The 24,614-nt window shown below is 66.7% G+C and overlaps 8 protein-coding genes across 8 annotated transcripts; 2 read left to right on the top strand and 6 right to left on the bottom strand.

Annotated features, from left to right (window-relative positions):
• Positions 1-611: 611 nt before the first annotated feature.
• EMIHUDRAFT_356998 (hypothetical protein) lies at positions 612-1,365 on the top strand (the record flags this gene model as incomplete). The annotated part of the gene is made up of 1 exon (XM_005765934.1): positions 612-1,365. A coding segment is annotated over one exon (243 nt), but the record flags the coding sequence as incomplete, so codon positions are not given.
• Positions 1,366-1,604: 239 nt separating this feature from the next.
• On the bottom strand, positions 1,605-4,556 carry EMIHUDRAFT_212681 (tau tubulin kinase 1; the record flags this gene model as incomplete). Its single annotated transcript, XM_005765935.1, has 9 exons — positions 1,605-1,618; positions 1,797-1,834; positions 2,024-2,307; positions 3,124-3,232; positions 3,497-3,618; positions 3,691-3,760; positions 3,836-3,940; positions 4,117-4,241; positions 4,413-4,556. 9 exons carry the CDS (start codon positions 4,554-4,556, stop codon positions 1,605-1,607), a joined length of 1,011 nt encoding a protein of 336 aa, XP_005765992.1.
• Positions 4,557-7,381: 2,825 nt separating this feature from the next.
• On the bottom strand, positions 7,382-9,790 carry EMIHUDRAFT_103855 (hypothetical protein; the record flags this gene model as incomplete). Its single annotated transcript, XM_005765936.1, has 2 exons — positions 7,382-8,086; positions 8,450-9,790. 2 exons carry the CDS (start codon positions 9,788-9,790, stop codon positions 7,382-7,384), a joined length of 2,046 nt encoding a protein of 681 aa, XP_005765993.1.
• A 318-nt stretch (positions 9,791-10,108) lies between these two features.
• On the top strand, positions 10,109-12,280 carry EMIHUDRAFT_212684 (hypothetical protein; the record flags this gene model as incomplete). Its single annotated transcript, XM_005765937.1, has 5 exons — positions 10,109-10,246; positions 10,327-10,413; positions 10,498-11,700; positions 11,784-12,054; positions 12,135-12,280. 5 exons carry the CDS (start codon positions 10,109-10,111, stop codon positions 12,278-12,280), a joined length of 1,845 nt encoding a protein of 614 aa, XP_005765994.1.
• Positions 12,281-13,189: 909 nt separating this feature from the next.
• Positions 13,190-13,579, bottom strand: EMIHUDRAFT_58525 (hypothetical protein; the record flags this gene model as incomplete). Its single annotated transcript, XM_005765938.1, has 1 exon — positions 13,190-13,579. A coding segment is annotated over one exon (390 nt), but the record flags the coding sequence as incomplete, so codon positions are not given.
• A 482-nt stretch (positions 13,580-14,061) lies between these two features.
• Positions 14,062-15,236, bottom strand: EMIHUDRAFT_212686 (hypothetical protein; the record flags this gene model as incomplete). The annotated part of the gene is made up of 3 exons (XM_005765939.1): positions 14,062-14,145; positions 14,457-14,534; positions 14,607-15,236. The coding sequence occupies 3 exons, from the start codon at positions 15,234-15,236 to the stop codon at positions 14,062-14,064; spliced, it is 792 nt and encodes a 263-aa protein (XP_005765996.1).
• Positions 15,237-19,293: 4,057 nt separating this feature from the next.
• Positions 19,294-19,817, bottom strand: EMIHUDRAFT_212688 (hypothetical protein; the record flags this gene model as incomplete). The annotated part of the gene is made up of 2 exons (XM_005765940.1): positions 19,294-19,309; positions 19,369-19,817. The coding sequence occupies 2 exons, from the start codon at positions 19,815-19,817 to the stop codon at positions 19,294-19,296; spliced, it is 465 nt and encodes a 154-aa protein (XP_005765997.1).
• A 2,325-nt stretch (positions 19,818-22,142) lies between these two features.
• On the bottom strand, positions 22,143-24,574 carry EMIHUDRAFT_437123 (hypothetical protein; the record flags this gene model as incomplete). Its single annotated transcript, XM_005765941.1, has 5 exons — positions 22,143-22,486; positions 22,735-22,768; positions 22,839-22,893; positions 23,440-23,512; positions 24,168-24,574. Coding segments are annotated over 5 exons (748 nt in total), but the record flags the coding sequence as incomplete, so codon positions are not given.
• Positions 24,575-24,614: the final 40 nt, after the last annotated feature.

Here is a 24,614-nt window from a genome sequence, read left to right on the forward strand (position 1 = left end):
CGCCGCCCTCCGCGCCGCCCTCCGCGCCGCCCTCCGGGTCGCCGCCTCCGACGCCATCACCGTCGCCGCCGCCACAGCCGGACGCGCCCCCGCACACCTCCATGCCAGCGGCCGCCTCCTCGGCTGCGCCATCGGGTGGGCGGCCGCCGCCCTCCACGCCCTCCGCGCCGCCGCTGGCGCTGTCGCAAGCGGGGAGGGGGCCTGCGGTGGCGTCGATGAGCTGCGAGGCGTGCGCACGTCTGAGCATGTCGAGCTGCGACGCGTCGCCTTGCTTGGACGGCTCAGCGATGTACCGGGCGGGCGCCGCCCGCCGCCGCCCGCTGCCGGGGCCTCGATCCACGGTCAAATCTCGATCCAAGTGGCTGTTGACGCGCTCCTGTTCACAGCACGCGGCGGTCAAGACTCGCCCTTACACCGCCGCAAGTGGTGGCCGGCTTGCGCGCCTCGCGCAAGCCGACCAGGTCGCGCAAGCCGGCCGGCTTCTTGCGCGCGGCGGCCTTCGGAGGCGTCCCTCCCTGCGGCGGCGGCACCTTAGCCGGCGAGACTCCCGGCGCCGGCGGCGCTGGGTCTCGGTCGCCTTCAGCCGCCGCTCGCGCCCGCGCCGCGGCGGACGCCGACCGCTCCGCGGCGGCGGCGAGCGCGCTGGGCGTCCGGCGCGTGCCGGAGTGGCCGGCGATCTGGCCGAGGATACCGCCGAGGGACGCCTGCTCACAGAGCCAAGGTGTGACGCGACACCCGCCCGCGGCAAGCCCGCCTCGCCGCCACAACTCAGAGGGAGAGCCTGCCCCTCGGGGACCAGCCCACTCAGCTCCCTGCCCCCTCTGCGCGGCCGCTTCGCGGCGCCACTGCTGCCGCCACCGCGGCCCTCTCCGCCGGCGCCACCCTCGCTACCGGCAATCACATCCTCGCCTTCGCCGGCCTGCCCCTCGCGGCTGCTCCGCTCGGCTCCCTCGTTGCCGCCGCTCGAAGTGCTTCGCATCGCACTCTCCACGTCGCCGCCGTCGCCGCCGAAGAGGCATCCGCCGCCCCTTGGCTCGTGACTGTCTGGGCGTGGCACACTGTCGCCCGCCATGCCGGCGGCTCCGTTGAGCTGCGCGTCACTGCTGACTCGGGCTTTCTTTTTGACCGCCTTCATCTCAGCTGCGATCTCGTGGCCGCCGGCGCCGTTGCCTGCCGGCACAGCGCCGCTGCCGCACGCTGCTGCACGCGGCGGGTGCGTGGTGCCGCCCCCTCCCGCGGGCGGCGGAGTGCGATGCGGCGGCGCCAGGCCCGAAGGCGGCACCTCCTCGCCCCTCCGCGTCTCCTCCTGCGCCTGAGGCCGCCTCTCCACCTGCGGCCACCTCTCGGGCAGCCGCGCCCTCTCCTCCTCCCGCCTCTCCTCCCTCCTGCCGTCCTGCCTCCTGCCGTCCTCCCGCCTTCCGTCCTCGCGCCGCTCCTCCCTCCTCCTCTCCTCCCGCCACTCCCCCCTCTGCCCCCCGTTCCTCCCCCATTCTGACCACCGGTCGTCCCCCCTCGCCCCCCCCCGCCCCCTCTCGTCGCCCCTCCACGCCCTCCAGCCGCCCTCCTCGGGCCGCCCCGCGCCGCCAGCCCGCACCTCGGTCCGCCTAGGCAGCTAGCTCTGGGTGAGGGGGAGAAGGGCAGCGAGCGCAGCCGGCGGGAGCGCAAGCGAGGGGAAGAGCTGAGAGCGCAACACCGGGGGAAAGGGAGAGACGGGGAGGCGAGAGTAGCGCGCCAGCCAAACGCCGTCGGCTGCGCCACTGTCGGCCGCACCGCCGGGGATGAAACGCCAGCGCCACTTCCGGCGATCGCCGCCCCCGCACGGTCGTCGGAGCTCCTGCAGTGCGCGGACGGCCACGAGCTGCTGCCGGCACCGCCGCCGCCGCCGCCGCCGCCGCCGCCGCCGCCGCCGCCGCCGCCGCCGCCGCCGCCGCCGCTGCCGCCGCCGCCGCCGCCGCCGCCGCCGCCGCCGCTGCTGCCGCTGCTGCCGCCGCCGCTGCTGTTGCCGCCGCCTGCGCCTGCGCACAGCGCCTCAGAGCACGCCGGAGCGTTGGCCTCCCCTTCCAGCGGCGGCGATGGCGTTGCCGACTCGCCGCCCGTGCCGTAGCCGCAACCGCTGCGGGCCGCGAGCTGCACCGGCGTGGCTTCCGCCTCCGCCATGATGAGGTCGAACGGCTTGGCGCGCTTGCTCGACTTGGACGCGAAGTCGAGAGCGGCGAAGGGATCGGCGGCGAGGGGATCGGCGAGAGGCTGCTCCTCCGTGCGCTTGAGCTTCTGCTCCTGCGCCTCCTGCGACTGCCTCTCGCTCGCCTGCCGCGCCTCGTGAGCCGCCAAGCCGCCCAGCCGAGACCAGCCCCTTCCCGCCCCCCCCGCCACTCGGAGCGACGCATCTTCGCCGGCCGCCGTCGCCGGCGCAGCGCAGACCACCTCCGCCGCACCCTCTCCGCCGCCGCCCCCACCACCGCCGCCCCCGCCGCCGCCGCCGCCTTCGAGCGAGCTCCGCCGGCTCGCCGCCACCACGCCGCCGTCGTCGTCGCCTCCACCGCCGCCTCCACCGCCGCCCACACCGCCGCCTCCGCCGTCGCACCGCCCGCCGCTGCGGGTTCGTTTGTTTGTCTGTTTGCTCGGCCGCCGCTCGCCCCGCTGCGCGCTGTGCCGAGAAGGATCGCCATCGATCCCCTCGGCCTGCCAAAGGGAGCCGAGGTGGAGCCGAGGTGGAGCCGAGGTGGAGCCGAGGTGGAGCCGAGGTGGAGCCGAGAAGAGCCGAGGGGGCCGAGAGGTTCCGTGATCGCACCCGGCGCCTGCCAATCGATCTCGAAGCATATCTCCCCATATCTCGGCATATCTCGGCGCCTGCCAATCGATCTCGAAGCCGCGTGCCGCTGCCGCTGCCGCGGCTGGCTCCGCCACCTCCGCCGCCGGCGCGGCCGGCGGCGGCGCCGCCGCGGGCAGCATGGCCTCGAGCTCGCCGCGGATCATGGCGTAGTCGGGCGCGCCGTCGAAGGCGACGCCCTGCAGGGGGACGAGCAGCGTAACCTCGTCGACTCTCGGCGAGTCTCGCCAACTCTCGGCGAATCGGGGACACCCTCGGCATATAGCTCTCGGCCGAATCTCGGCGACTCTCACCTGCAAGTGCCGGAAGAGCTTGCCCAACGCGCGCGGCATCGACGCCGCGCCGTCGGGTGCGCGCAGCTCCGCGCCGCCGCCGCCTGGGACCGGGCAGCGGCGAGGGAGGCTGCGATGAGGAGGCAAGCGTCGGGTACGGCGGTGGGGGCGGTGGTGGTTGAGGGTCAAGGGCGGTGCAAGGCGGAGGCGAGCCGTCAACGGAGTCGCTCGCGAGCGCAAAGTGCTCCTCCTTCATGCGCAGCACGGCCGCGCGGTCTCGGTTGGACGACCACGGCAGCTCGCCTATCGGGGTGGTCCCGGGGGAACGACTCGGGGAAGCTTCCGGAGCGGTGGGCAGCCATGAGGTGCAAACAAAGAAAAAAGCGCGCCGGACAGCAGCTCCATCAGCATGTACAGGAGCGACCACAGGTCGTCCGCGCGGCCCAAGTCCTGGTTCTGGTGCGAGCGGATGGAGGCGTACTTACACGTCCCGCGGAACTCGGCTGAAGCGCGCGCCTGCTCTCGGCGCGGAGCGGTGAGCTCGAGGCGAGGTCAGCAGGCGCGGCTGGCTGGCCGCGTGGCGGGGACCGGGTGCGCGACCCCGTCGCTGTTGCGCCACCGCCGCGCGAGCCCAAAGTCGAGGATGTGGCAGCGGCACCTGTTCACAGCTGGAGGTGTGAAGGCGGCGGCTGTTCACACCCCGCGAGCGGCAGCCTCGGAAGAGGCGGGGCACATGGCAGCTCCCAGGCCGACGCAAAAGTTGGACGGCTTGATGTCGCGATGCACCCAGCCCATCTCGTGCATCGTGCGGATGGCATCGACCATCTGCACGCCGGCGCTCGCGACCGTGCGCAGCGAGAGCCGCCGGCGCGGCGCCGACTTTCGGAGCTGACGCGGCGAGGGCGGCGGCGGTGAGGGCGGCGGCGGCGAGGGCGGTGAGGGCAGCCGCGGTGGTGAGCAGAGCAGTGGAGTGAGGCGCAATGCGAAGGGAGAGGGAGAGGACGCGCCTCGGACAGGTTCTCTCCGAGCAGCTGCATCGCAAGAAAGTGCACGGGGCCGCCGTCGGTGTCGACGCCGCGTCCCAGCTCGATGAGCTCCGCGCAAGCGCAGCGGCCCTGCAGGTCGCGCAGCACCGTCGCCTGCGCCGCGGCGCGTGTGAGCGGTGCGGAGCCAGCCTCCTAGGCCACCGGCCGCGCGAGCGCTGCTCCCATTGGGCACGTGCGCGCGCGCGGCCTGGGCGGGATATGGGCGCGGAGTGGCGAGCTCGCCTCGTGCCGCAGCATCCCGGCGCGCGCAGCATCGAGCGCCACCTTTACAGCGACAGTGCGGCGGCGGCCATCGGGACCTTTCTCGGAGCGCAGGTCGGCCGCCTCGTAGATCTCGGCAAAGGTGCCGCGGCCGACGAGCCGCCGTACGCGCCAGCGGTCGTCCAACACGGTGCGGCGCTCGAGCATGGCTAACTAACGGGCGAGAACTTGCCCGGAAAAGTTTCTTTTCAACCCGGTACCATTTGCCGCCTCCGCCAAGCTCTGCAGACGGGCCCCTCCACCCTCCCTGTAATCATGTAGTGCCCACATTCGCAATTGTGGGATTGCTTGTGTGAGAGAGTGCGTTATCCGCATTCTCTTTTCAAGAGTCGGAGCACCCCCGCTTCGGACGTTCGGACCCTCCCTCACCGACTTGCTCCGGTGGCACGGACATCACGCGGGGCTCTTTTCTTTTCAAGAGGTACCGAACTCCGATGCTCGCGCGGCTGCGAGCCGCCGGTCGGCGTCCTCCGCCTCCGCTCTGGCGTGCGGCGATCTCGCGGCGGGCGCTCTCCTCGGCGCCCCGCGAGGGCGAGATCGACATGGAGCGCTTCGATGAGATTGAGGAGGACATGCAGGAGGCTTTCCTCGAGCGCTTTTCCGGGCCTTTGCCCAAGCTGCGCGAGCCTCCGACGCCGCCCGCAGACTCGCTGCCGCTGGAGACGTGGGCGCCGCCGTCGCTGGTCTCGGCCGAGTACGAGCAGAATGTGCTCTCGTTCCGCACGCGCTACTTTCACGACTCGTCGGAGTGGACACCACCCGAGACGAAAAAGGCGAGCCTCCCTCGCGGCTCTCCCACTACTCTGCTCCGATCTTCCTCCCCCCCCCCCCCCTCCCTGTCACCCACCACCGGGTCCCACCGCCGCGCAGGTTGTGCTGCGCGTGATGCCCCACCGACTCGGACTCAATCGCGACGAGCGGCGTCGGCTGCGTGCCGTGGTCGGGCTCGACCGGTGCTCTCGGCAGCGGGCCCTCACTGCCAGCCTCACCGCCGCCCTCTCCACCGCACCCCTCCCCTCTCCCCTCACCCCAGGTACCCTGTGTCCAGCGGCCAGCTCAAGCTCACCTGCTCGCGGCACGTGGAGCCGCACCGCAACAAACAGGTGCCCCTCCCCCTCCCCCTCCCTCTCCCTCTCCTTCGCCGGACCTCGTCAGACCTCGGTGGACCTCTCGGCATACCTGCCAACTCAGGCCCTGCGCGAGATGCTCGAGCTGCTCATCGCCGACGCTAAGGCCAACCCGCAGCGCCGCGACGCCGACGACGCACAGTTGCCCCTCGCCGCCCGTTCCCGGCCATGGCCGCGCCACGGGAAGCGGCGAGGGCGCAGAGTGCGGGCGCGGCCTCCGCTGCCGCTACAGACGCCGGGCGTGCATCGCACGCATGTGGACTGAGATTTCAGACAGACCAGAGGACAGGGGACCGCGCCACACGCTCTTGCGGGCGCGTGGCTTGTGTAGTCTCTAGGAGTGTAAAGACTGAGATATGAAAAAAATGTTCGTGTTACGAAAAAGGGAGTGTAAAGATATGAAAGCAGCGGTATCGAGGGGGCGTTCCCACCCGCTCGGCCGCTCCCGCTGGTGTGTTGGCACTGTCCACTGTGCTGGCCCCGCGCCGGCGGCGGCCGGTGCGCTGTTCTCCCACACACCCGCTGGCGCCCCCCGCCCCCCGCCGCGCCCCCCACATGCCCTGGTTCGAGTGGAGGGGGTGTGTATTCTCTAGGCGTAGGATACTTTTAGCTTACTGGGAGAAAAGGGAGAGGGGGTTTTGTGTTCTCTAGGCCCCAAAGGGCCCTACGCGCGGCGTGAGACTGACATGAGAGAGCTCGGAAGCGAGAGCTTTGCACGGCGATCGAGGATGGCGCGGTTCACCCCCTTCACCGAACGAAGCGATGGAGATGCGTTCCGCGTGGTGTGACACAAATGAGAGGCGGGAGTGGGGAGGGTACGCGGTGCGGTCAACGCCCGAGCGTTGAGCCTTGCACGTCTCTCTCTTAGGCGTAAAGATTGGTCGAGGCGCTCCCTTTTATCGCGCCAATTCGCCGCCCCGCCCAAAAAGTCTCATCGATCGCGGCGGTGTCGCGACAATTTGTATGAAGGCGCCGGCGACCACCGCAAGGGCAGAGGCCGAGGTGTGCAAGACGCCGGCAAGCTTACGAGCACGCTTGGTCACCCTACTCAACGCCGTTCTGCTCAACGAGTTCGACGACGCGATTTGGGCAAAGGCGGACGATGACGGCGCCGCTACCGCCGATGCGCGAGTTTCAGATTGCAAAAACGTCGCCGTGAATAAGCAATTAGCCTCCGTGGCAGAGCTTGATGTCTGAATCGTTCGCGTGGACTCAAACGTACGGATTTTGTCAGCAAGCGCGAGCATGTGGCATCCGCTATCCCCGCATTTTTGATCGGTCTGGATGGATAGCATACTCGTGGCTTGATCTTCTTCTGTTTTACAGAAGCAGATCGTGTTCACGATGCCCAGCGCGCACGAGGTTACCGCATTCACAAACGGCGGACATTAGCGCTACTGCCCAGACTGTTGCGTGAGTGGCATTTTGCTGGCATTGCTGGCAATGGCAGCGCCAACCTTGACTCCCTCGGCCTCGCTCATTGTATGCGCGGGTGGCCGGCGCCAGCTCACGGACACACAACTGTAGCGTGTGGCGCGTGAGCAGTGCAAGCTGAGGCGTGACTTCTCGGGCGGGGGAGCCGAGAGCGGCCAAGGGCGCGAGCGTCGACGGACATGCACATGCACATGCGCACAATCATGCAGCATGCACATGCACATGCTGCATCTGGGCTCCGACACGCCCTCGGAGTTTATGTTTTAATCCGAAATGAAATAAAAAAAAACAGACACACCTCCACTAGGAGATGGGTAAAGCAGACGCGTAATCTCTCCTTTTGAGCTTCACCTAGACTACTCCACTATTACACACGGCGTTGATTGATGACATGAAAATATGTGCAGGGTGTCAAGGTACAAGGACAAGGTCCACCCGTGCCTTTGCGCTCCCGTTCGCGACTGCCTCGTGCAGGAGCACGCGCAGCGCCGCGGCCACGTTGGGCTCGCTGGCATTACAGTTCTTGTTCTCGTAGCGGTCAAAATCAGAGCCGTCGTCGCCGACGTGCGAGTACAGCTCCTCGCCAATGTCGGGCCAGCGCGGCTGCTGCCAGACGGACCGCAAGCTGGAGCCGTTCCACGCCGCCCACTGGGTGAAGCGGTGGGTGTGCGTTCGAACCGTGTACCCCATGAATGCGATCTGCGAGCGGTCGGTGAAGAGGCAGTCGTTCGCCTTCTGGGGCTGCGCCGCGTCGCGCGGGCAGCGCATGTATTGCGAGAGCGCACGGTGTTTGAGCGCCCTCGCGAGCGCCGCATCAGCTGGCGCGCGCAGCACGGGCGCGAGCGAGGTGCCGTCGAGACTGGCCGCCGTTTGTGGGTCGAGCGGAGCGCCCGCGAGCTCGGCCATGGTGGGAAAGATGTCGATCAGCTCGGCGAGCACGGAGCTCCTCGTCCCCACGCTCTCCCGCACCCACGGCGCGCGCATGATGAGCGGCACGCGCGTGCCATGCTCGAAATTGCTGAACTTTTGCCACTCGCCGTGCTCGCCCAGCGACCAGCCGTGGTCCGAGTGCAGCGCGACGAGCCTGGAGCGCGAGCACAGGCCGCGAGCGCGTGACTACAGCGCATGTACCGCTGAGCGAGACAGTGCGAGCGGAAGACAGCAAACGGCGTGTGCAGTGTCGGGTGCTCGTCACAACGCCTCGACGTTCAGCATCTAGCGCGACGAGCGTCGTGGGGGCCAGGCCGCGTGCCTCGAGCTCGTGGAGCACGCGTCCGATCTGCGAGTCGACCCATGCTATAGCAGCGCGATAGTGCCGTCGCCACTCGTGTGCCGTCGCATTTGCCACCTGGAGTGTGAGCATATCATACAGTGCTCAGCTTGCAATGAACAGCCTGCTTTCTGGTGCTGGCATACAGGGGCACAGCGTGTTTGGCATCTAGCGTTGGCCACAGGTGTGTAGATGTGCGGCTGAGGCACAGCGTCGTGGTGCGCAATCGGCGGCACTGTCGGGCTCAGCGTGGGGTGCGCCGCCACGTCACCCTCGACGAGCGCCAGAAAGGGCGCGGGGAAGCGGAAGGGCAGGTGCGGTTTGCGGAAGCCGACTGCCAGGAAGAAGGGCGTGTGCATCGCTGCCAGTCGCAGCTTGAGCACCGCGTCATCGGCAATGACGCGGTCACAGAACTGCTTCGTCGTCAGCGGCGAAGCGATGGCGCCGCTCATGTCGGCGTCGACCGCGCATGCGTCGGGGTCGGATGGAGGCAGGCCAATCTTGCAGTCCCACATGTTTGCCACGTCATTGACACGCTGCATCGAGAGACCCGGCGTCCAGCTGGGCGGGTCTTGGTTGGGAGGCATGCCTGGGCCGTTGAGGTTCGGGTTGGTGTTGCCCGAGCCTCCCTCCTCGGTGTGGAAAATCTTGCCCGAGGAAAGCGCAATCCACCCCGCCCTCTTGAAGTGCTGCGGCAGCGAGACCCACGCCGCCCGCGTGCTCAACGTGCCACGCGCGCCAGAAACCGCCCCGCTGTCTGCGGCCCGCGCGCCGGACCTCGCCTTTAGCATGCACGACGAGTTGGTGTGCGTGTAGGTCCATGCGCCGCAGCGTTCGTCTTCGGAGCAGATCGAGCAGCAGTCACCGCTCCCGCCGCACGGGGCGGCGCCACCCCACTCGCACCCACCGACCGTGACGTTCCGCAGCGTCGGGCCAAGGTACGCCACGCCGCCCTCGGTGAGTCCGCAGTCGGCCTGGCGGAAATGGTCGATAAAGTTGAGCACGCGTGAGTGGTCCGGCCGCCGGCCGGTGAGGAAGGACATGCGCGACGGCGAGCACACCGAAATCTGGCAGTATGCATTGTCAAACGTGGTTCCGCTGCTGGCAAGCGCTGAAATGTGCGGGGAATGGCCGCGGGGCTGCCTGTAGGCGGCGATTTCAGGCCTAAGGTCATCGACAAGGAGATAGAGCACGTTCTTCGCGCCGGGCCCGGGCGTAGTGTCGCCGTTGCGCTTCGACACGCTGGGCAGCCGCAGGTAGGAGGAGCAGCTGCAGTTGTTCACCTGCGGCGAGCGCCCCGCTGCCTCGACGCTCTTGAGCCAGCAGCATCCGCCGGCAAGAGCGCATGTCTCCCGGTAGTAGCTGCACGCCGGCGCGTGCCAAGAGAAGAGCACGCAGGCCGGATCGGCGGAGCACAGCGCGCTGCATGCCGCGGCGGAGGCTGAGGCGAGTGGCATGCGGTGCAGGTCGCCGCCAGGCATGTTGACGCCGGGCTCGCAGACGGGTGGCGATGCTGCGAACGCCGTGGCGGCGGCAAAGGAGGCGAGCATTGCAGCGACGCGGCAATGCAGCGACGCTGCGGTGGCAGTCCGCAGCCGTACCGTCGCGCGCGAGTAGGAAGAATTCAGCAAGCATTCAGAGCGGAGTTCACCACGAAAAACGAGACGTTCCTTTTTACAAGCCTTTTTCAATATATGAACATAGAGAAGAGAAAGCCCCCCCCCCCCCTCCCGAGAGAGAGACGTACCCGAAGACTGGGGACAGGGTTTGCGAGGGGGAGGGAGTTTTTCGGTATCTAGATCCGGTGATGGATCTGACGACGTGACGAGACATATCGGCGCGGTAATCGCCGATCGATCGGCAAAACTATGGCGCGCGAGCTGGAAATGGAGGACCACTACACGCGGCTCGGCAGCGCTGGCTCGCGCCTGCCCACAGCTGTCATCGGAGCAGTAGGAGCAGCCGTCCTCCTCACAGTGGGGAGCGTGGTGCACCTGTCGCGGGACGTCAGCGAGATGCAGGACGCGCACATACAGCTTAAGAGGGTTAGGGGGCCCACGTTCAAGCTGCCCTGTGCCTACGATAGGCGACCCTGGCCGCACAGCTGCAGACGCAAGAGAAGCTCATGGCCAAGCTCGAGCGGCAGGCGGACGCGAGCCCGCAGTCTCTCTCGGTGGACAGCGCAATGGCGTGCTTTTGACGACACCGCAGGTGACAGCCTCAGAGGGAGGCTCTTGAGCCCCCCTCGGCCGCATAGGTGTCGAGCAAGATTATCAAAAAGGAGATGGACCTGGTGAACGCAAAACTGCTCCAACTCGAGGCTGCTTCAATGCCACCAAAGTTCCTCATCTCCCACGTCACACCTTCCGCCGACCAAGGGAACCGCGGCGATTGCTGGATGTTTTCCACGGGCGGGCTCATTGAGTCGTCGTACTTGGACTATGGGCTGAAGAAGGGCTGGCTGAACGGCTCCACCTACATGAAGCTGAACCGCCAGGCGCTGGGCGTCGCCATCATGGAAGAGTGCAAAAAGACGCCCGTGGGGGGCTGCCCAACAGACGAGGACCCGTCCAAGCCGGGTGGCTTCGCTTTCGGCAACACTGATGAAGGCAAGGACGGCGGTGACGAGCATATCTGGGCGCAGCTCGAGGGGATGCAAACTCCCAATACAAAGGCGGTCATCCCAGGATATTGGGAGGGCTGTGAATATGTCACCACGTTGCCACCGACCCCCGAGGGGAAGTTCAAGGCAGAGCGCAATTGCACGGGCCTGATGGAAGTACGTAAGAAGAACCCCCTTTCGTACAAGGTGACTGGCATGAAGGCACACTACGGTCGTGCCGATATCAAGAAGGCCCTCGTCGAGCTCGACAAGACGCTCAGCCTCGGCATTCAGATCGCCTTTGCCTCGTGGTTCCAGCCGTGTGACAAGCGGTACCATTGTGACCCAAAAAACCCAACCGTCGTCGATCACACCGGAACCTTGGTTGCGACTCAGTGTGTGCCCTGCCCAACAGAGAGGGTCTTTGCCTCGGTCGATTGCTGCGTCTTTGCGCAAAAGGCCATGGTCTCGATGCAAGGCGAGTGGTACATGCAGGCGACGGAGCCGCTCATCACCGAGGGCGGTCACGCCGTCTCGATTGTCGGCTACAACGATCACTACCGCGATGAACACGGGAGCACAGGTGGATTCATCCTCCGCAACAGCTGGAAGGACGGGCTTGGTACCTCGCACGGCCTCAAGGCGCGAGGGAGTCACACGGCCGCATACTACGCGCAGCTCCTCTCGCCGGCGGACGAGTCGCAGTTTTGTCCCAATCCCAACAGCCCGCGCAACTGGAACGCCTGCGGCGACGTCAAAGCTTGCAAGAGCAAGATGACAGAGATGACCGTTGCGGTGGCGACCGACGGCACCGTCGTCACCCTGAAATGCCAGGACGGCGGCAACGCAATCCCCAAGGTGTGCACCGCGAGCCTCTGGACACACCTGCGTGTCGCTCGCCGGCCCTCGTCACACTTTGCTCACACCCCTCCTGGGCGCAGGGCAACTGCGACCCCAGCAAGGATTACTACCTGGTCAACAAGACGGGCTGGGACCAGCAGGGGCTGTACACCACCTGCTACGTCTACGACAAAGGGAATGAGACCGACGCCTTCATGTGCCTCCCGCCGCTGACGCTCGACGACGTCGCCACCGTCTTTGTGCCCAAGGAGCTCCCACACATCAACGACCCCGAGATGTGCGGCTTCAACTTCATCTCCTACGACACCTTTGAGAAGATCGGAGCCACTCTGGGCATCTCCACCGTCTCAAGTGCCGCGCGCTCACAGCCTCGAGTATGGCCGCCCGCCGCCTGCCCCTCGCCCTCAACGACCATCCGCCACCGCGCACAGGTTTCGACGTGGAGTGGACAAAGTGTTCGTACCTCGTCAATGAGGAGCAATGCCCGAATTACGACTACTCCTATCTGAAGAAGGCCATGATGCCACTCAAGGTGCCCTATGAGAAGCCGACTGTCTGGTACACGCCGAACGAGTAGTGAACGGCACCGAGCAGTTCACGCGTGCGCTGCCACGTTGCCAGTCGTGAGGCCAGGCTTGAGCAGGCGTGTACCGTATTTACGCGAGTGGAGTTTTGGGGGCGGGCGTGGCGAGGAGCTGTGATCATGACACGGACGTGGCACGTGTGGCGCTCTCGCGTCTTGTGCACGTCGAATTTGCATCGTCTTTGCAACAGAACATGCCCGAAAGCGAAACGCGCGCGCCGCGCCGAGGAGAGAGGGGGGAAGAGAGCGGAGCGGAAAACAGAAGTGAGAAGAGGAGTAACGAAGAGGTGTACACGCGAGAGAATCGGGGATGACCGATCGTGGATAGTGGGAGCAGTAAGAGCAGGGAGGCACCACATCCGACCACGTGATGTTTGTGTGTCGACTGTGTGCATCACATTAGACTCTAAAGGCACACATACACACTCACACAACGCGCACACAAAAGCGTTCTTGATATACACACATATTTTTGCACATCGTACATGTCAATCACTCTGCTGCATTGATCTGGTTCCTCTCAATAACTCATTTGTGCATATCGGATTCCCCCAACACGCCAATCGGATGAGCGCCCGCCGGACCAACGGCCGGATGAAGCGAGTGCACTCCCGGCTTCATCGTGAGACCCTCCAGCGCCAATGCCTGCAACGCACTCGAAAAGGCCGCCGCCGCGCCCGACGCGCTCTCAGCGGTGGGGTTTGCGTCGCCGTTCTGCGCAGTCCCGCCCGCTCGCTCATGATCGCGCTGCGCGGCCGACGGCGCGCCGCCGGCATCGCCGAGGTGCAGCGCGAGCCAGCGTGGCAAATGCTGCGGCAGCGCCCGCCGCGGCTCGGGCCTCCAGGCTGAGACAAAGCGCGACACGTGGCTGGGCGGCAAGTGCGGTACGTCGCCGCCGTCGCGGGCGAACCGCGAGTACTCGGCGGCCGCGGCGGTTGCGGCCCAGCGCTGCAGCTTGCGCAGGCACAGCACGACGGTGCCGGTGACGCAGACGCCGTCGAGGCAGTGGAGGTAGACGGGCCCTGCATCGAGCGCTACCAGACGAGACAGGAGCGCGTTCACCTTCTCGTGTGAGAGGACCACCTCCTCACGGAAGGGCGCCACCACCTCGGCGTGCAGCGCGATCCCCTCCTCCTCACACCACCGCACCAGGTCTGCGCTCGGCGGCTCGGGAAGCAGCGAGATGACTGTTTTGAGCCGCAGCCGCGCGAGAAAGCGCAGGTTGATGAGCGAAGGGTAGGCGCCGCGGTAGATGCCCTCCTCAACCATGGCGAAGCGCAACGGCGGCACCAGTGGCGGCGGCATTGGCCAGAGCAACACTGCTGCGCTGTCCAGCAAACCATAAAAAGAATCTGCCGAAAAAGAAAGAAAAAAACAATCTCTCGACAAGTGCTCTCGACCCCCAGGGATGCTTTTTGTTTTCCAAATTCCTCTCTCTCTCTCTCTCCAAAACTCACCCAGAACTCTGGCCAGCCGCCTCTGAGCTCTGTGTCGTCAGTGGGCGCTGCGGCCGTTCGTCACTCCGACAAGGCCTCGAGCGGGTCCGTGTGCCGTAGCCCTGACAGGACGGCCACAAACTCCTCGTAGTCGAGGGTGCCCGACTTGTCCACGTCCAGCGCGTCGAAGGCGACTGCCGCCTTTCGCGCGAGCGACTCCTCGTCGCGGCTGCCCCCCGCCGGCAAATTGCGCCCGACGCACTCCATCGCGCGCAGCATCTCATCGCGAGAGATGACTCCGTCGCCTGTGCAGACCATATGGCCGTGAAGAGACGCCGTTCACAGCATCTCCTCGCGCGGGACGCCGCCGCCGCCGTTGACGTCGAGCGCGGCGAAGGCGGGACGCAGCTCCGCCTCAGGCGCCTGTTCACAGGGGCGGGCGTGAAGGGGCGCCACCCTCTGCATACGCTGGGTCTCCGCCGGGCGGCCGCCTTGTACTCGCTCACCGCCTTGGAGCTCATCAGGCGCACGAAGGTGGCGAAGTCGAGCGAGCCGCTCCCCGCCTCCGCCTCGCCCGCCTCGCCCTCCGCCTCGCCCTCCTCCGCCTCGCCCGCAAAGCTCGTCCGCGCGTGCTCGAGCAGCGTCACGTAAAAGTCGTCTACACCGTCACCGCCTCCGCCTCCGCCCTCGCCGCCTCCCGTGTCGCCTCCCATCCCCCCGACCGCTGCGGCCACCGCGGTGAGCTCGGACGCGTCGATCCTTCCGTCACCGTTCCGGTCGACGAGCGAGAAGAGGTCTCTCAGCTCCCCCACCTGCTCACGCAGACAACCGTGACGAGGCGCCCTCTCCGCGGCAGCGCGGTTTCTTTTTCCCGGCGCTCGCACTCGGCGCGGGTCCGACTCGACCAGCCGCTGCAGGTAGGCGCGGTTGGCGTCGTCGCCCTCGGCGAGGTACTCCTCCAGGTGGGTGAGCGCGCGCAAGAAGCCCGCCATCAGGCTGAAGCGCACCAGCGGCGACACCGCGCCGGGAGTGATGCGCAGCGTCTCGAGCGTCTCGAGGTGGCCGCGCGGACCGGTGTATCTATCCATCTCCTCCCTCAGACGTTTGGCGGCGGTGAGCCGCGTGAACGTGAAGCGGTTTATCCGGCCGAGCGACGGGCTGTAGAAGTGCACGGCCGGCAGCGCGAAGACCCGCTCGCGCATCGCCAGCCGCGGGTTCTCCTTGAAGTTGACCTTGAAGAAGCGCACCCGCTCGTACCGCGCTTCGGCGCCCATCCGGCGCACCTCTCGCGCAAAGACGGGAGCGACGCTGCGGCACGTGCGGCACCAGGGCGCGTAGAACTCGACGACCGCGAGGCCGGGCACTGCGCCGACCTCGGCCGCAAAGTTGGACTCGTCCAGCTCAACCAGCCGCAAAGCTGGCGCAGCGGCGGCACGGGAGGCGGCGGGCGGCGCGAGAAGCGGGATCGCCTGGAGCCGCAGCGCGACCACCGCAAGGACGAGGGCGTGCGGCATAATCGTTTCGTGAGGTTTAGAGTATCCGGCGTGGCCTTCGCTGTGTATATTCACAGCACGCCACTAGGCAACCTAGAGCCCACGGTTCCCTGGGGTCGCCTCGTGAATAAACGAGTATAAAGAGCGGTGCTAGAGTACAGTCCACCCCCCCCGTCGAGGAAGGGGCCTACTCGAGTATAGTCCACCCCTGTTAGCCGCGGCCGCATGTCCCTCGACGCCACATTAGGTCCATTGGATTGAAGCCTGGCTCCTCTCGAAAGGTGAGGTATAGAGGGTTGCATGGGGAATGCGAACTCGTTCGTCATTCATGATGCGCGGCGACGGCGGCGTCGATGCCGCGCCTCCGGAATCCTTTGAACGCATCTTCCACAGTGACTAATTAGTGTGGAATGAACGTCTCATAACTGCCCCGTCGGCCGTCCGTCTCTGCCTGCCCACAGATCTTTATGCGCCAGCTCGCGATTTGCGCTGGCCTCCTTGGGGCGGCAGCCCACAACAACTATAACCACGTCCACCCGCCACCGCACCCTCCGAGCACTCCCCCCTTGGCTGACTCCGATAGCGACGGCATCGTAGACATCTTCGATGCAGATGGGGGCACAGATACAAACAGCGACGGGATACTAGACAAATACGAGGAAATAAGCAAGTCATCGCTCCAACAACTCATCAACTACCTGGAATCATCAACGATCCCTTCCCCGCCCCCGTCGCCGCCGCCCTACCCTCCGTCAGGGAACCCTGAGCCCCCACCGCCATCACCGCCGCCGTTCCCGCCTCCGTCGCCGGCTTCTCCCTACGTCGCGCCCGGTCCACCGCCCCCTCCACCTCAACCGAGTCCGCCGCCTCCTCCGTGCGACACCAGCTACTGCTACTACCCTTCCCCGGATATCTGGCCGGCGCCAAAGCCTGAGCCATGTGTCGCTGAGGCGCAGGTCCGGTGCTGCATCGACAACTTGTGTGATGGTCTCGGCGGGATCCAGCTGATATTGTGCGAGGCAACTGCCTCGAACATCTGCTGCGACCGCTGGCCGAGCGGTATGGACACCTCGCTTTCCCCCACCTGCTGCGTTCGGGACGGGACCTGCCGTTTCCCGCCCCCGCCGTCGCCGCCGCCTCGCGTTGTCACCCCACCAATGCCGCCTCCGCTGTGGGGGTGCACCGAAATCGAGGGCGACAGGCGCCGAAAGTGGGCGTCGGGGAGTTGCGAGGATGTGGTCGTGTACGTCGACGACGGCCGGTTGGATCCGACCTTGATGTGCGACCGGTTCTTTGTCGAGGTCCCTCCGGGCGCAGACTCCGACATCATGTACCGGCTCTGCAGGGCGAACCCCAGGTACTCCCACGATTCAAGCACGAATCCCAACCCGTGCATCAGCGACACAATCTTTGGGCCGTGCGTCTTTTCGCTGCCTCCACCACCGCCGCTGCCTCCGCAGACGGGGTGCACCGACATCGCGCAGCAAGGACGCAAGGAGTGGGATCAGGGTACGAACCCCAGGTGCGAGACGGTGTACATATACGTTCCGGAGTCGCCGTTCAACCCGACCGAGTGGTGCAAGGAGTATTTTGCTGTCCTCCCCGCCCCCCCAATGGCCTTCACCATGTACCAGCTGTGCGAGCCGAACCCGCGGTACGACCGCGACGGCGTCGAGCCCGGCACACAAAACCCGTGCGTCGGCAGCACCGCCTTCGGACCCTGCAACTTCCTACCTCCCCCTCCGCCCCCGCTGCCCCCGCCGCCGTCGCCACCGCGCTTTCCCACCCTGCGCTCCCCGCCGCCGCCTCCGCTGACGGGGTGCGACGAGATCGTGACGCAAGGGCGCGTGAAGTGGATTTCGCATTCCTGCACGGACATCCCCACCTACTACATTCCACAACAATACCCAGGCGACTACTGTGAGAACTACTACGTCGAGCTCCCCGGTATCCCGCCCATGTACGTGCTCTGCGAGGCGAATGCCAACTATCCCAGGGAGAGCAACCCGTGCGCCCCCCTCAACGGCCCCTTTGGACCGTGCGTCCTGAACGTGCCGTCGCCGCCGCCGTCGCCGCCGCCGCCATCACCCCGCCCCTACATGCCTACAGCCTATTCCCCGCCACCGCCACCGTCGCCCTCTCCGCCGCCACCGCCCTCTCCGCCGCCATCACCCCGCCCCTACATGCCCACAGCCTATTCCCCGCCACCGCCACCGCCGCCCAGTCCGAGGCCGCCGGACCCGTCGCCGCCGCCGCCGCCGTCGCCGAGGCCCTACATGCCTACTCATTGGAGGCCACCGCCGCCCTCGCCGAACCCGCCGCCACCTCCACCGTCACCCTCCCCTCCTCCTCCTCCTCCTCCTCCTCCTTCTGCTCGGCCCCCCCCGCCTTCACCATCCCCGCCGCCACCGCCATCGCCTTCCCCGCCTCCGGCCTGCAGCGAGCGCTGCTTCGGGCAGTCGTGCAGGGCGGTGCGGCACATGCCATGCGGAGCCCTCGAGTACATTGGCTGCGACTGTCGCGGCTGCTGCAGCGACGTCCCGTCTACAAGCGTGGCGTGCGCCGAGGGCACCGAGTGGGACGAAGTGGTGGACGCCTGCGTCATCTCGTGCCCCGGCCGCCGCGCGCTCAGCGAGGAGGAGGTGCAGCAAACCCTTCCGCTTTTTCGGCTTCCGGCGTCCCCTTCAAGTGAGGGTGGGGACGTCGGGACGCCATTCCCTCGCCCGCCCCAGCGCCGCATGCTCCTGCAGCCGTGCCAGGAGGAAGCGGTCGCTCAGCACTGCGGCACAACTCTCTCCCCGCCGCCACCACCTCCGCCGCCATCACCGCCGCCACCTCCGCCGCCACCTCCACCTCCATCACCGTTGCCAACGCCGTCGAGCGACTGTGCCCCCTACTGCTTCTCTTACTCTGACGCAGCCTTACACGCGCCGCTACCGCCGCCACCGCCGCTACCGCCGCCGCCGCCACCGCCACTGCCGCTACCGCCGCCGCCGCCACCGCCACTGCCGCTACCGCCGCCACCGCTGCCATCGCCGCCACCGTCGCCGCCACCGCCACCGCCACCGCCACGGATAATACTACCAGATTCGGAACCGGCGCCGGCGGGTTGCGGCCTCGACCAAGATTTCACCAGGACCAAGACGGTAATCGAGTATTGCGGCGCCGTCGGAGGCAAGAGCGGGCGCGACGAGGAGGGCCGGCGAGAGAGGTGCCTCTCCCACTACGCCAGCGCCACAAACAAAGGGAGGAACTACGTGTCCGAGTGCATTTACGTGCCACACAATTCTGGGTTTCGGTGCAAAGCAGCGTGGCCGCCGTTCTACGAGTGCCCGACAGTTCAGGCGCGGAGCAGCCAATGCCATGTTCAAGGCGAGTGCGTCGTCATTGCCTTTGTGGCGGCCATGCAGCCGGCGGATTGTGACGATGCGTTTTGCAACTCGACTTGCAGCCGCGTCGCCACCCAAGGTGGCGCAGAGGCGAGCGCCTGCGAGACGGTGTGCTCCCCTTCGGCCCGCCGCCGCCTGGAGAGCAACAGCAGCATCGGCACCCTCGCCGTCACGGTTTCGATTGCGGCCACGTCGCCCGAGGCGGTGGTCCGGATCGAGTCCAACGTGGCCGCGTTCCTGTCGACAGCCGAGGCCGCCTCCGACTTTCTTGACGTGGTCGTCATTGGCATCCCGGAGATGACGCCCCCTTACAACGGCAGCCAGGAGCCGCTTGCCGTGATCATTGGCGCGACTACCGGCGGCGCGGCGGCAGCAACGCTGCTTGCTCTCGCCATGCTCCTCGTCTGCCGCAGAGCGCGGCTCCGGTTCCGTCCGGCGCTGCGCAAGGTTGAGCCCGATTCTGGCCAGCATCATTCCTCGACCCCCACCCCGGCTCTGCCTCTGGCTGCTTCGTGAAGATACGCGGGGAGGGGGGGGGGGGCGGCGGCCATGAGAATCGGAACAGATGAGACTCAGACACATGTATGTATATACGTGCTCAGACTCAGTTTTACGTGTTAAGATGATTACAGTAGACGCATATACAGAGAGAAGGCAGTCGCGATCTCAGAGTCTCTCTCTGCGTTCGGTTATACTCTGTACACCCTGGCAGCGGGAGCGGCTCGCCGAGCAGGACCCCTTTGCCAGCAGACGAGAACGAGCACGGATGGCCGAGGTTGACGGGCGAGCCCTTCTCCTCCCACTCCTCGGGCGCCCAGCAGCGCATCTGCACCGAGTGCAACGCGCCCGAGGCGATGTGCTCGGACAGCACCGCATTCACAATCTGCTGCCTCTCTCGCTGCCTCATGCCGCCGAAGCGGGACGCAACAATGAGGACTTTGAGCTCACGCCCGCCCGCACTCAAGGCGCGCCCGTCCCGCGCACCGTCGGCCGGGTGCCCGTCGGTGACGTCGCTCACGCACAGGTAGTGGACAGGGGCCACTGCAAGCTCAACCTCGCGCGCCCACGTGGAGACAGCATCGTTTGCGGAGGCCTGCCGGTCCGACTCATTCGAATCGGCGGTCGGTGCAGCGTCGCGCGTACTATCCTGCTGCGCAGCGTACGCGCTATACTCCTGCTGCATCTCTCGATAGACGCCGCCACTGCCTTGCATCCAGCTCGGCTTGTACGGCTTCCGGGTGGGCTTCCACGCCGCATCGCATACTGGCTCTCCTCGCTTGGCGTCAGAGATCAGGCGATGATGCAGAGCGAGGTGGTGAGTCGGGGCTTGGAAGCAAAGCATCCCTGTGACGAGGAGCAGCATTTCGTTTTAGAACCAGGTTCATGTGAAGAGCTGGGGGCGCGCCACCCAAGAGCCTAGGTAGGTGCGGATCGGCAAGAGCGCAATCGATCTTTTTGCCCTCTATCACCTTGGGTTGTAAGAACTTGAAACACACCACGCAGGGGCACAGCAAGCACGGATAGCCGTTGAGGAGAAAGGCGTAAGGTGTATGCGCCACCTCCCGCGAGCGCGGCGGGATCGGAATTGCGGCTGGAGGGAAGGGCGAGCCGCCGCCGCCGCCGCCATATACCATCAGCGACGACGACCGCGGCTCGCCCCAAACGCCAGGCGCTGGATCGGCAGTAGGGCTTGGGCGGCGCAGCGTAGGCCTCGAGCCACACGAGTCGCCGACAACCCCCCCTCATCGACGTGATGGCCGCACCCGCTGCCGGCCGATGCAAGCTGCCGCCTCCACCGCACCAGCGATACTGGCCGCGGCTCGCCGCCACGCGCCGGCTCGGAAGAGGGGCTATCGGCGGCGCAGCAGAGCGGCATGCGTCGTCATTCGAGCAGCACCAGGTCCCCTCTTCGACGTGACGGCCGCTCCCGGAGCCGGCCGGTGCGCACCCGACCCACGCCCCCTCTCGCACCCCCCCGATCCCCCTGCGCGGCGCCCCCTCCACTGCGCGCCGGCTCGAGCGCCTATTGCCAAATCGCGACTTTCGAGCGCAGTGCGTGCGCCCCACACGTCACGCGAGCGCAGGAGAGCTTGCGGCAGAGCAGTACCGTGTACTAGCCGGAGGCATCGCGCCGGAAACCCCCGTATTCCGCCCCAACAGAGGCTGCAGGAGGCAGATGGCCAATAGCGACAATCGTTACGAAATGTAGCGTTACCGGGAGCTCTCCAAGCTGTCTTGGGTGGTAAGCAGAAAAAAGTGCCGGAATCCTACACAAACCCCTCGCACGACGGCCGACGGCCGACGGCCGACGGCAGACGGCAGACGGCCTAGGGCTCGGCTGGGCGCGCACGCGCACGCGCGCGCGTCGCGCGCCACGCGTCGCTCCGCGAGGGCGCGCGCCAACCGCGATTCGAACCGGGGCCAAAAGGCGCCTGGAGCGACCGCGGTCCGGTCGCGCCACCGCGGCTGCGGGGCTGATAGAGCAGGCCGGCTGCGGCTCCTGATGTACCTCCGCTTTTGGGTGTCGTCGAGTGGTTAGTTTCTTTAAACCCTTTTTCGCTCAAAGCCGCTTTATGGCGCGCCCGCCCACGGCCACTGATAACCAGCTCGCTCTCGCGCGTGCTTGCGCTCTGCTCGCCGCAGGCGAGAATATCATTGACCACCCGACCGGCTAGCCCTGCGCACCGGTCGCACGCCACCAATCGCGCGCACGCAGGCGGTAGGACTGCCGGACTGCCGCTTGAGCGTGACGCTCAAGTGCCCCCCGCCCGGCCATCGTAGTCGCCATGACCGACGAGATGGACCGCAAGTGCACGGCACTGGCCAGTATGGGTGCTGAGGCGGCTGCCTCAAGCCGGACGCGGCCTGACGGCCCTTTGTTGCCCGCCTGGTGTGCTTCTCCTTTCGCCATCGCAACGCGCCTGCCGAGCCTCCCGTCTGCGACGCGTGCCGGTTCCGGGATTGCAAGCGGCAGTGACCTTTCTCTTGTGCTTGCGCCCGCTTCCGCCTTCAGTGCCTTGGACGCCTCGGCGGTGCACCTCTGAGTCGCATTGGGAGGACACAGGACAGCGACCCCGCACGCCGACCCGCCGCTGTCTCTGAGCGTAGCGGGATCGCCGACTTGGTCGCCCCGACCGCCGCTGCCAGCCGCTGGCGTGACCGCGTCCCTTTTGTCCCTTTTGCTGCCCCTGTTTGCTCCCTTTTCCCTCGCCGCGTAACTTGCGCCCCTTTTGAAAACTTTTATTTTGTTATATTAAACCCTTTTTTTTGCGGCTTCCCATTCCTGTTGTGCGAGAGAGATCCCCTGTGCCCTGTGCCCAGCCCTCTCCGCGCGGCGATGCGCCCTCCCCCCTGGCTAATTGCAAAATCAGAGACATATACGAAAATCCTCCGCAAAGCCAAATCGTAGCCCAAAGGCAAAGGTGGGGGGGGGGGGACGTGTCTGTCCTCGACCCACACGATCCAGCCCGCTGCTTGGGATGTCCGTTTTATTTATTTGTTGTGCAGGAAAAGAATTTGCCGGGCGGCGTGAGAGGCGCGAATAGGTCAGCGGTACATTTCAAGCATACACCCATATTGGCCCCTCCCCGCGGCGCGCGCTCTCCGACAACGTCGATCACGCGTCCACAAAACATGGTGTCGGCGCGGACCACCCTGCACAGCGCCATGCCGTCCCCAATCTGCAAGCACAGGTGCGGGGGACTCATTCCGCCTTCTTTTTCTCGGCGGAGCCGTCCGCCGCCGCCTCGCCGCCGTCGCCCTCTGCGCCAAGCCCGGCCGCACGCCGCAGCGCCGCGCTGAGGGCCAGCGTGAATTGGCGGCGGCTCGAGTGGCCGTGCCACGCGATGGCGCCGTCGGCGCCCACGACAAACGCGTGAGGGACCTGCGCCATGAATGCACCAGCGTCTTCGGACCGCGTGAGTACGAGGGATGCGAATGCGGCTGAATGCGGCTGAATGCAGCGGGATGCAGCGGGATGCAGCGGGATGCAGCGGGATGCAGCGGGATGCAGCGGGATGCAGCGGGATGCAGCGGGATGCAGCGGGATGCAGCGGGATGCAGGTGAATGCGTGTCATCTCGAGCGCTGGTTGGGCGACAAGAGCACGTCTTCCGCTTCTAGGGCGAGGGGCCGGCCGGAGCAGCCGCCCGCAAAAGGCGGAGAGGTACCTTCGGAAAGTTCAGAGACGATTCAGAGACGGTTCTGAGCAGCCGCCGGCCGCAAAAGGAGGAGAGGTACGAGTCCGACGTCGCCCCCGTGGCGTCGCGGGCGATGGGGGCGCCGGCGCCGGCGCCGCCCAGAGCGCCCGACGCGTAGGCCGCGACCTAGAAAAGAAATACGGCGGCCTTGAGAAGACCAGCTGCGTGGGCCTGAGAAGAGACACAGAGTAAGCCCGCGAGCTAAGGGAAGGGAAGGGATGGGAAGCTTCTCACACACACAAGGTGGTGGGGCAAGGGCCAGGGCAGCCCTCGCGACTCCACGTCTAGACGACAGGAGCCCCACGGCATGAGAAGGGCAGGGCCCAGTGCGCGTGGGTGAGCGGTGTGTGTGTGTGTGTGTGTGTGCGTGTGTGTGTGTGTGTGTGTGTGTGCGTGTGTGAGCGGTGTGTGTGTGCGTGTGTGCGCGCGTGTGTGTGTGTGTGTGCGTGCGTGCGTGCGTGCGTGTGTGTGTACGTGCGTGCGTGCGTGGGTCCTACGAGGTGCGTGCGTAGGTGCAGGAGGAGACGTCGGCGGTCTAGCAGGCCGAGGAGGAGAGGTGGGGAGAGGTGGGGAGAGGTGGGGAGAGACGGGGAGATGTGGGGGAGATGTGGCGAGATACGGGGAGATATGGGGAGACACCTCGTCGGCGGAGGCGCGCGAGATGAGCAAGAACGAGACGGGGAGGGCGCGCGAGCTCACGTACGCCGCCTGTGCCGAGGTGCAGTGGCCGAGGTGTGTGTGTCAGTCAGCCAGTGGTACACACGTCCTAGCAAAAGACGGAAAGACGCAAAGGACGGGGGCATTGCACACGAGGCGGTGTGTGCGTTCTCAGGGACAGGCATCACCACACAAAGTGGCCCCCACTGCCGAAGTGTGTGTGTGGCGGGAGGTGAGAGAGAGGCGTGAGGGGAAGCGCGCTTGGGGGCGAGAGAACGCGAGAGAGCCCAGCAAGGCTAAGGCCTCGGGCGCGAGGCCGGAACCTTCTCGGAACCTTCTCGGAACCTCTCGGAACCTTCTCGGAACCTGCTCGGAACCCTCTCTGCAGGCGCCTCGGGCGCGGGGCGAGTGCGGGCGCGGGCGCGGCGGTGGAGGGGTGGTGAGGCGGGGGCGGAAGGGGAAGGGGGGGGCGAAGGGAGGCGAAAGGGTGTGGTAAGGGGGTGTGTGGGTGGGTGGGGGGTGAGCGAGGGGGCGAGAGCAGCGGCGGCGGCGGCGGCGGCTGCGGACGGGAGGGCGGTGGCTGCATGTGGCAGGGCGACGGGGACGACGGCGGGGGTAGGGCGGCGGTAGGGACGGCGGCGGCGAGGGCCGGGTGGGGGCGGCGGCGCTGCGAGCGGGCGCGTGGAGGAGCGTGTTTGGGTGGCGCCTGCACGCGGCGCAGCGCCGTCACGATTCGCGGCCCGAGGCTCGCGCCGCAAAAGACGAGGACGTGCACCTTCCCGGCCGCTAGAGAAGCCTTGGGCAAGAGATGCCACGGCTCAACTGGGCTACGGCCCTCGCGCCGGCTGCCAGCGCTGCCGTCGCCGTCGCCCTCGCCACCACGATCCGCCGCGCCGAGCTCGCTTCCCGACACCACCTCGAGGCCTTCAGCCAGAGACGGAGCGGGCTGCCCCACGCCCTTCCCCGCCGGAGGGTAGCCAACTCGCACGGCAACCCCGAAGAGAAAAGGCGCGGCGCACGTCGCTGGGGACGCGCCGGGCAGCAGGCCGGCGGCGAGAAGCGCGGAGAGCAGCACGCAGATTAGCTCGATGCCTCGCGCCCAGGCAAGAGAGTCCTTCATCGCCAAGACACCCGGCCAGGCAAGAGCGGCACAGC

This window comes from Emiliania huxleyi, assembly GCF_000372725.1.
Source record: "Emiliania huxleyi CCMP1516 unplaced genomic scaffold EMIHUscaffold_53, whole genome shotgun sequence".
Taxonomy (NCBI): Eukaryota; Haptophyta; order Isochrysidales; family Noelaerhabdaceae; genus Emiliania; species Emiliania huxleyi.